Source organism: Camelina sativa, chromosome 5 (genome assembly GCF_000633955.1).
Source record: "Camelina sativa cultivar DH55 chromosome 5, Cs, whole genome shotgun sequence".
In the NCBI taxonomy this organism is placed as follows: Eukaryota; Viridiplantae; Streptophyta; class Magnoliopsida; order Brassicales; family Brassicaceae; genus Camelina; species Camelina sativa.
The window spans coordinates 171,214-181,823 of record NC_025689.1 but is presented as its reverse complement, the minus strand read 5'-3'; the positions used below and the strand labels follow the sequence as shown (position 1 = coordinate 181,823).

At 39.6% G+C, this 10,610-nt stretch overlaps 2 protein-coding genes across 2 annotated transcripts; one reads left to right on the top strand and one right to left on the bottom strand.

Moving 5' to 3' along the window:
- LOC104784515 (ABC transporter C family member 4-like) lies at nt 1,990-7,662 on the top strand. Its single transcript, XM_010509550.2, has 11 exons — nt 1,990-4,116; nt 4,203-4,523; nt 4,602-4,688; nt 4,765-5,439; nt 5,530-5,694; nt 5,789-6,083; nt 6,168-6,382; nt 6,488-6,793; nt 6,892-6,955; nt 7,038-7,277; nt 7,361-7,662. Exons 1-11 carry the CDS (start codon nt 1,990-1,992, stop codon nt 7,459-7,461), a joined length of 4,596 nt encoding a protein of 1,531 aa, XP_010507852.1. The 3' UTR covers nt 7,462-7,662.
- On the bottom strand, nt 9,325-10,220 carry LOC104784514 (nuclear transcription factor Y subunit B-5-like). The gene has a single exon (XM_010509549.2). The coding sequence runs from the start codon at nt 10,006-10,008 to the stop codon at nt 9,547-9,549; it is 462 nt and encodes a 153-aa protein (XP_010507851.1). The 5' UTR covers nt 10,009-10,220; the 3' UTR covers nt 9,325-9,546.

Sequence of the window (10,610 nt, the reverse complement as noted above, 5' to 3'; positions counted from 1 at the left end):
GCCCGGAAACAACTGTTGTATTTTTCTTCTAAGCATATACTATAAAGTATACTACTCCTAATAAAACATGTTGTTTAATTTATTAACTTTGTCTTTTTTTACTTTATCAAAATTGCTAAGTTTTCCGCAGATTTTGTTTAGAAATTAATATTCTAGTACTTGTGCATGATCAACCCACGTATACTTGTTATCAGTATTCAATACAAACAAACAAAAAAACAAAATACTACTAGCCAGACACAATAAGATATGCGGAAAGAATGAAAGTTCGTGAGATTTTAGTGAACGGACGCAATATTATAAGCCACGTGATGGAAGCAAAAAGATTTAGTGGTTACAACAACAAACAATTTGTTTGTAAAAGAAAAAAAACAAACAACAATACAATTGATATTGAGCTTTATGAATATATATATATGTCATTTTCCGATGGCTCTGATCGGATCTCAGATCATGTAAAGGTAAAGGTGTGTTGACTTTATAAAATAAGATACTTACTTTATTATTACTAACTAATAATTCAGCCACAGGTAACATGCCGTACTTAAATTCTATGGCTTTTTTTTTTTTTATTGTCAAACAAATTCTATGACTATGTTGATCGTTTTTCAGTGACATATATATATGTAGATTGTTGACGTAAACAAGGAGAAGAAAGGGAATCGGAAAAACAGAATTCGCATATGGAGAGGAGGAGGAAGGAAGCCAAGTAGCCTGCAAAAAAATGTTGATGTTTGATATTAAGACACTCTCTCTCCTTCTTATTCGAAAACTGATTTTTCACCCTTACGTAAGCAAGATAACAGCAGCTACTTTTTAGTACTGCAGAGTGCAGAGCTATATACTAGTTGTTCTTTCTTACAAAAAACACGAGGGTATACACTTTTTAGTACTGGAGCTATAGTTAGTTGTTCTTTCCTAGGCAATTAATTAACTTTTTTATTCACTTTCTAGTACTGTAGCTACAGTTTTACTTACTTTTTTCTTATAAATTCCTTTTACATATTATTACAACAACTCTTTTGAAGTAGTACTATATAATACAGTATACAACATGTGTTTGCAGCATCATTCCATGATATAAGAAGAAGGGTCATGAGTTTGTCCAAAGAAAAAAAGAAGAAGGGTCATATGCATGGGGTTGGTTGCTTTGCTTGGGTCCAATAATTTGCTCGAGCAGTCATAATTATTGACCCATCTACTACCTCATACTCGGAGTTAAAAGACAAAAGTTAATTAATTAAACAATGAGACTTTTTGGTTTATAAATTATCTTGTTTAATACTACTAGTAAAAAGTCTAAATGAAAGACAAGTCTTGCACGCACGAGTTGCACCTCTAAATTTCCATACACCTTATTTTTTTTTGCCTTTATTCTTATATAAAGTAGTACTAGTCAAGAGGGGAGGATGTAACCAAGTGTAACTTTTCTTTATTTGTTTAATCAAAACCTGTCTTAACTCAGATTTTTCTCATCAAATATTAGAAGGATAAGACTTTTTCTTATAAGAGTACTAGCTAGTACATGTAATTCTATCCCAATGGAGTTTGTCTTTTCATTCAAAGTTGTAAAATTGTAGTAATGGTAATAGTAATAAAATTGAACCTGTAGTTGATTTTCATTTTCCAAAAATAAACAAACGATATAAAAAAAGAAGGAAAAAAAAGATTGGATGCAGAGTTGCTATCATTACCAAAGAAAAAAAAAATCTAATCGTCAGGTCAGTAATCATAAAAGTCCTGGCAGCAGTTTTTGTTTGTTTTTAATAATGATTTTTTGATTTCTTTCCGAAACTTCAATTTTGTGGACGACTGACTACAAAGTTCAAAACTCCTTAGTCGTCGTCACACACACATTAGCTAGTATGATTAGATTAGTATATTATGTTGAATAATAAACAAAACGTCTATAATTTTATACTACTAAAGTAAAAGATCACCAATAAATAATTGCTTCTCCCTCTCTCTCAATCTCTCTGCCCTGAGAAAATGTGGTGGCTTTCTTCTTCTTCTTCGTGGCTCTCCGAGCTATCTTGTTCATCCTCAGCCGTATTAGAACAGACATCATCACTCCCAGTTGCAATCCAATGGCTAAGATTTGTTTTGCTCTCTCCATGCCCTCAACGTGCTCTCTTCTCCGCCGTTGATCTTCTCTTCCTCATCCTCCTCCTCTGCTTCGCTCTTCTCAAGCTCTTTTCTTCTTCTTCTTCTTCCTCTTCCGAAACCAACGGAGGAGACGCCCAGATTACAAAACCTCTTCTCGGACACCGTGCAACCACAACAACAACAACAACCGCGTGGTTCAAAACGACGCTTGTAGCCACCCTTCTCTTGTCGCTTTGCTCCGTCTTGCTCTGCGTTTTGTCCTTCACTAGGAAGCCACGCACTCCGTCTCAGGGACCATGGAGCCTCCTCATCGACCCTCTCTTTTGGCTTATCCACTCCGTCACGCACGTCGTCATCGCCGTCATCCTCATCCACCAGAAGCGATTCGCTTCTCTCTATCATCCTTTATCCCTCAGAATCTTTTGGATTTCGAGTTTCTTCCTCACTGCTCTCTTCTCCGTCTCCGCCATTCTCCGTTTCATCTCCTCCGACGCCACCGTGACTCTCCTCAGAGAAGAAGACGTCGCTTCCTTCTTCTCCCTCCCGTTAACCGCCTTCCTGCTCGTCGCCTCCGTCAGAGGAACCACCGGCATCGCCACGGCGGAGTCCAACAGTCCTCCTCCTACGGACGACGCCGCTTTGGATAAATCCAACAACGTCTCTCCCTACGCATCAGCCTCTGCTTTCTCCAAAACGTTCTGGTTATGGATGAATCCTCTACTCACCAAAGGCTACAAATCCCCGTTGACGCTCCAACAAGTTCCGACGCTCTCTCCGGAGCACAAAGCAGAGAGGCTCGCCCTTCTCTTCGAGTCCTGTTGGCCCAACCCCTCGGAGAACTCGAGCCACCCTGTGCGTACCACTCTCATCCGTTGTTTCTGGAAGGAGATCCTCTACACCGCCATTCTCGCCATCGTCCGTCTCGGTGTCATGTACGTTGGCCCCGTTCTCATCCAGAGCTTCGTCGATTTCACCTCCGGCAAGAGATCATCGCCGTGGCAGGGTTACTACCTCGTCCTCATCCTCCTCGTTGCCAAATTCGTCGAGGTCTTGACGACGCATCAGTTCAATTTCGAGTCCCAGAAGTTTGGAATGCTCATAAGGTCTACTCTGATCACTGCACTCTACAAGAAATGTTTAAAGCTCACCGGCTCCGCGCGTCAGAACCACGGCGTCGGCCAAATCGTGAATTACATGGCCGTAGACGCACAGCAGCTCTCTGACATGATGCTTCAGCTCCACGCAATCTGGCTCATGCCTTTGCAAGTGACTGTTGCGCTTGTGCTCCTCTACGGAAGCTTAGGCGCGTCTGTAGTGACGGCGGTCATTGGGTTGACTGGAGTGTTCGTCTTCATCCTCCTTGGAACTAAGAGAAACAACAGCTACCAATTCAGTCTGATGGGAAACCGAGATTCTAGGATGAAGGCCACCAACGAGATGCTCAATTATATGCGAGTCATCAAGTTCCAGGCATGGGAGAATCATTTCAACAAGAGGATCCTCAAATTTAGGGACATGGAGTTTGGTTGGCTATCCAAGTTTCTCTACTCCATAGCCGGCAACATCATTGTCCTCTGGAGCACGCCAGTGCTTATCTCTGCCCTCACCTTCGCCACCGCTCTTGCCTTGGGTGTCAAGCTTGACGCTGGGACTGTCTTCACCACCACAACCATTTTCAAGATCCTGCAAGAACCCATCAGAACCTTCCCTCAGTCTATGATATCTCTCTCGCAGGCAATGATCTCTCTGGGAAGACTGGACTCGTACATGATGAGCAAAGAGCTTTCGGAAGATGCTGTGGAGAGATCCTTGGGCTGTGATGATACTACTGCCGTGGAGGTTAGAGATGGAAGCTTTAGTTGGGATGATGAGGACAACGAACCTGCTCTCAGTGATATCAACTTTAAGGTTAAGAAAGGAGAGCTCACCGCTATAGTTGGAACCGTTGGTTCAGGGAAATCTTCTCTGTTAGCTTCTGTTCTTGGCGAAATGCACAGAATCTCGGGACAGGTGCGACTTTGTTTTGTTTATGTTGTTTGTAGATTTTAAAGAACAAACACTCTGAGAACATTTGATTGATTCGTTTTTATTTCTAGGTGAGGGTTTGTGGGAGCACTGGTTATGTAGGGCAGACATCATGGATCGAAAACGGGACTGTTCAAGACAACATCTTGTTTGGTCTTCCAATGGTTAGAGACAAGTACGACGAAGTTGTCAGTGTATGTTGCCTTGACAAAGACCTACAAATGATGGAGTTTGGGGATCAGACAGAGATTGGGGAACGCGGAATCAACCTCAGCGGAGGGCAGAAGCAGCGTATACAGCTCGCACGTGCGGTGTACCAGGAATGCGATGTATACTTGCTCGACGATGTTTTTAGCGCCGTGGATGCTCATACCGGTTCTGATATATTCAAGGTAACAAGGGACAAAAGAACTCTTTGATGTATTACTAGAATACATGTTGATTCTTATTATTGTGATGTTTTTGTATAGAATTGTGTAAGAGGAGCTCTGAAAGGCAAGACCATATTGCTCGTAACCCATCAAGTGGATTTCTTGCACAACGTCGACTGCATCTTGGTACAATAATGATTCATACTTTTATCTTATTGGAATCCAGAGACTAGAGCTTGTTCTTACGAAATGAGACTTTCAGGTGATGCGGGAGGGGAAGATTGTTGAGTCGGGAAGATATGAGGAATTAGTAAACTCCGGGTTGGATTTTGGGGAACTTGTGGCTGCACATGAGACATCAATGGAGCTAGTTGATGCCGGTGTAGACTCTGCAGCAGCAGCAGCAGCAACAATCGCAACATCCCCAAGAACACCAAAATCTCCCCATGCAAGCTCTCCGAGAACGTCCATGGAGTCTCCTCGCTTAAGTGATCAAAACGATGAGCATGTCAAGTCATTTCTTGGCTCTCACGCCGTAGAAGATGGCTCGAAGCTTATCAAAGAAGAGGAAAGGGAAATCGGACAGGTCAGCCTGAGAGTTTACAAACAGTACTGCACTGAGGCCTACGGCTGGTGGGGCATTGTGCTTGTGGTGTTCTTCTCTCTGACGTGGCAGGGTGCTCTAATGGCCAGCGATTACTGGCTTGCATACGAAACATCAGCCAAGAATGCAATTTCATTTGACGCTTCCGTTTTCATCCGTGTATACGTCATTATTGCACTTGTTTCCATCGTTTTGGTGACCCTCAGGTCATATTACATCACTCACCTGGGACTCAAGACTGCTCAGATATTTTTCCGACAGATTCTTAACAGTATCTTACACGCTCCAATGTCGTTCTTCGACACCACGCCATCCGGAAGAATTCTCAGTCGGGTGAGACAAACTTTTCCAACCCTTTTCATGCTGCTTACATAAGATTTTAGCAGAGATGTTAAAGGTTTCTTTCTCTTTCGAACATTGCAGGCATCTACTGATCAGACCAACATCGATATCCTCATTCCGTTTATGCTCGGACTTGTGGCCTCAATGTACACCACTCTTCTGAGCATTTTCATAGTTACTTGCCAGTACGCTTGGCCAACTGCATTCTTTGTGATTCCCCTTGGATGGCTTAACATCTGGTACCGGGTAGGCATCTCTTTTGATTCCATATGTTCTGATGTTTTTTTTTCTTTGAATATGTATGATGTTCTTAAACGTCACTTTGCTTTTTGATCTTCAGAACTATTACCTCGCTTCTTCCCGTGAATTGACTCGCCTGGACTCGATCACAAAGGCTCCCATCATCCACCATTTCTCAGAAAGTATAGCTGGAGTGATGACGATCCGATCATTCAGGAAGCAGGAGTTGTTTATGCAAGAAAACGTGAAGCGTGTCAACGCCAATCTCAGGATGGACTTCCACAACAATGGCTCAAACGAATGGCTCGGGTTTAGGCTAGAGCTTATTGGAAGCTGGGTGCTCTGCATCTCGGCTTTGTGTATGGTATTGTTACCCAGCAACGTTATCAGACCAGGTAGAGGATCACCAAACCCTTCCAAATTTTTGACAAGTTGAAATCAGTATTGTCAATCATGGATATTGTTTTGGTGTGATGCAGAGAATGTAGGACTGTCCCTTTCGTATGGTCTGTCCCTGAACTCGGTTCTGTTCTGGGCTATATACATGAGCTGCTTTGTTGAGAACAAGATGGTTTCTGTTGAAAGGATCAAACAGTTCACTGACATTCCATCTGAATCCGAGTGGGAGCGCAAAGATAACCTTCCACCTTCGAATTGGCCCTTCCATGGCAATGTACATCTGCAAGACCTCAAGGTGAGTTATATAGAAACTAAACAGCTCTTTGTTATTAAAAACTCATCGTCTCAAGTGTTCAAACATGTGAAGGATGTGTGTGTGTGTGTGTGTAAACAACTGCAGGTGCGCTACAGAGCGAACACTCCACTAGTGCTCAAAGGAATCACTCTAGACATCAAAGGAGGAGAGAAGGTTGGTGTGGTTGGACGAACGGGAAGCGGGAAATCGACTTTGATACAGGTCTTGTTCAGGCTTGTAGAACCGTCAGGAGGGAAGATAATCATAGACGGGATTGATATCAGCACAATAGGGCTGCATGATCTCAGGTCAAGATTCGGAATCATTCCGCAAGAACCTGTCCTCTTTGAAGGAACCGTGAGGAGCAACATCGACCCAACTGAGCAATACTCTGACGACGAAATCTGGAAGGTGATGATGATATTATTAAGCTATGATATATCTTCTAAGCTACAACCAATTTTTATTCCATATACCATTACATAATCTGTTGTTTCTTGTAATTTCAGAGCCTTGAAAGATGCCAACTCAAGGATGTTGTTGCTACCAAGCCTGAGAAACTCGATTCTTTGGGTGAGTTTGGTCTCTTTGTGTATATATATACCTAGGATTAGGGATTATATAATAAGTCAGAGTTATTGATTGATTGGAACAGTGGTTGATAATGGGGAGAACTGGAGCGTAGGGCAGAGGCAGCTTCTATGTTTAGGGAGGGTAATGCTGAAACGGAGCAGACTTCTGTTCCTAGACGAAGCAACTGCATCCGTTGATTCACAAACGGACGCCGTGATCCAGAAGATCATAAGAGAAGACTTCGAGTCCTGCACCATTATCAGCATCGCCCACCGGATTCCTACAGTGATGGACGGTGATCGAGTCCTGGTCATAGACGCTGGTATGTCAAACAAAACAAACTCAACTTAAGTGTTCTTGTTGTCTTGTTGGTCTTTTCACTTTTCATATGGAAATTTTGAACAGGGAAAGCGAAAGAGTTCGATAGCCCGGCTCGTTTGCTGGAAAGGCAGTCTCTGTTTGCAGCGCTGGTGCAAGAATACGCTCTCCGATCTACCGGAATATGAAACTTTGACGCCGGCCTTGATGACTAGACGTTTTCTTGTTGTTACTAAAACTACGTTTTTTTTTTTGGTCAAACTAGAATGCATAATAATATTAAGATGGTCAAACTAAAAGTACGTTTATAATTATCTCTCTAAACTGACATGAGAAGATCGAATCCCCTAGCTAGATTGTTACTTATTACCTAAAAAAAGCGTTACTTATTACGTTGTTTATAGTAGAATCGAAGTATAGAACAACTGGAAATAAGTACCAGTAGTATACATATATTATTTTCGTATTCAAATATTTTTTTTTTCTTTTTTTTCGTATTCAAATAATTTGTAATGTATTAGAATCCTTTGGTTTGTTTTATTTGAGGAATAATTTAGTCGTCATTTAGGATTACTATGTGCCTATAATTGGTCGCTCTTCTTCAAACGTTTTTTTTTTTTAAGGCGAATTAGTGTGCATGCATGTCTTCGTTATCAATATCTTTAAATATATGTAAGAATGTGAGATCTCATATCGTTTAACGAACTTCAAAGAGAAAGTAGCCACGCTTTTAAAACTCTTGGAACTCGAGTTGCGCGTTCTCACAATCTCACCTGTGGGAGATCAAAGACGTACAACCCAAATCTTATCCACTCCTTTTGTATACATATATATATCCATCACCAGGTAGATGAAAATGATATTCATATCCAGGTGATAAAACAAAATGCACTCTCTCGGTTTGTAATGTCAAAATATATTAATTAATTACATTCAACTGTGATTAGTTCTACTTTGATTAAAAAAGAAGAAGTTAATTTGCTTGTATATCACGAGACACAAATTCGAGCAAACAACTATTCAAATTTCGTAACACTATTTTGAACATTGAGAACATTAATTTGTGATTTATTATAAGCTAATAGTATTGAGAACCTTAATTTGTGCTTTATTGTAACTAATCTTAAGAACATTTAACATAAGATCATGCATTCGATATAATTAACAGATACATACATATATTCTAGTATTATTTAATTTGAGAAGCCGTAGCCGTGACATATTTGGTTGATCAGCCAACAGTTGAAATGGGTATTAATAAAAGTTTAGTGGTCAAATTTAAATATGGAGAAAAGCATACGTTCCTAGTGTGAGTCAGATCATAAAAGAGTATTTATGTAAAGCTTTCTTTATTTGGATGGTCCAGGGATCTAGGGTTATTATAAATCAATAAAAGAACCAGTGAGAACTAGCTGGTCTGGATCTATTGGACCACTCGAGAGCTTAACTAATCGATTTAACCAATTCTTTTAATTTTTCTTATTTTTGGAGTACTGTTTACTGTTCAGAAAGCGAATCCCCGAAATAGTAAATCTATATCGACATAGAGTTTTAATATTTGATTAGTCTTAAAGAAACAATACTGAAGTAGTAACTTTATATATATCATATGTGTACGGAATTGCAATTTAGTGCTGATTAACTAGTGCTAAACTGCTAATAATCTACTATATGCAAATGCCAGTTATAGTGACGACTTTCAATAATACAAATACTGAAAAGTCGACTACTTTCACCTTTTTTGTCGAAAAAATAATAATAATTGCTTTAACTGAATAAGCAATTCCACAAAGTAGGAAATGACAACTTAATTTTCGTACTGTAGAGGGATTATATAGTCTAGAGCATACAAGCGCATGGTAATTATATACCTCACACCTGACCAAGAGCTAGAAGAGATCAACAAACTAGAATGTAGAGAAGAAAACCTATCTAGCTCGATAATAATATATACACGCACATGGATCTCAACTTTCTGAATTAAATTAAAGACCACAATAATCAGCAATATATCCGAACACAGAATTGTTTGATCCACTGCCTCATATTAACCACATATGTAAGGACATGTTATACAATCATATATATTTATTTAATTATATATGTAGATCGCTTAGAGCTATATGTGAACTGGTAGAAGAAGCTCTTTTAACAAAACAAAACAAGATTGATAAAAAAAAGAAGCTGGTCGGATCGAGTTAAACAAAGATGACACATAAAAATGGGGAAATTAGCAAACCAATCAATCTAAAGAAGCTAAAGAGATAGATTAATTAATTATCTGGTGAGGATTTACTAGGACCTCCTTTGCCGTGATGATTAGCTTTCTCACCTTCAATAACTCGGAAACGATGTAAGTACTTCTTAAGCTGGCCGGCGTAATCATCAAACCCTAGATTTGCCATGGCCCAACAGATATCGTCTCCATTGACGGTCTTTCTCTTCTCCTTGTGGCATTTATCGGATGCTTCCCCGGTGACGAAGCTTATGAACTCGGAGACACATTCTTGCATAGTCTCTTTGGCTTCTTTAGAGATCTTTGCGTTTGGTGGGAGAATGTTCTTCATGATCCTTCCAACGTTTGCTATCGGAAGTAGCCTGTCTTGTTCTTTTATCATCATCATGTTTTCTTCTTGCTGATCCTCCACCACTAAGCCATGACGATCATGAGATGAGCTGCTCCCAAAGTTATAGTTCTGGATTGGATTTTTGAACCAAGGATTATCACCCGCCATCAAATCTTATAAAAAGCAGAGGAGAAATCTCGGCTTCTTTTTATTTTGGGTGGTTTCAGTAGTATGAGATATATATATATATATATATATATATATATATAAGTTTTAACAAATGATTGATACTGAAAATTTTGTAACGAAAATATGTAGTTGGCCAACTATATGGCACAAAAAGAAAATTAAAGTAGAGGCTTTTTACATAATGTATAAATCTGAAAATATTCGTTCTGACAGAGATTTGTGTTGTTAAATTGGCTTTATATACACTAAGTAAGTAGACATGACTTGAGGATTTTCTATGTTTGGTAATAGATGATGGTGATGACGTGTCATACAACCAATGAGAGAGGTCTAGGTCACTTAAGCCTTACTGGACTGGGGAGACAATGTGGCAGGTCGAGCTAATTTCTCTCTTTAAAAAAAAAAAAATTAATGTTCAACTAATTAATTTCTCGTAAACCCTTAAGGTTTAAACTTTAAACGTTTGAAATTATTGATGTTTGTATAGACTATAGTACTCGTAATTATTCCACTTCCTAATTTCGTTTAATTTGTAAGGTGCATATATGCATTCATATCCAACTCATTTCATTTTGGTGTTT

Excerpts from the sequence above, each read along its gene's own strand:
- LOC104784514 (XM_010509549.2), bottom strand. The coding sequence starts at position 10,008 with ATGGCGGGTGATAATCCTTGGTTCAAAAATCCAATCCAGAACTATAAC.
- LOC104784515 (XM_010509550.2), top strand. The coding sequence starts at position 1,990 with ATGTGGTGGCTTTCTTCTTCTTCTTCGTGGCTCTCCGAGCTATCTTGT. Across the intron at positions 4,689-4,764 it reads ACAACGTCGACTGCATCTTG|GTGATGCGGGAGGGGAAGAT; the intron begins GTACAATAATGA and ends TGAGACTTTCAG. Across the intron at positions 6,956-7,037 it reads TGAGAAACTCGATTCTTTGG|TGGTTGATAATGGGGAGAAC; the intron begins GTGAGTTTGGTC and ends TGATTGGAACAG.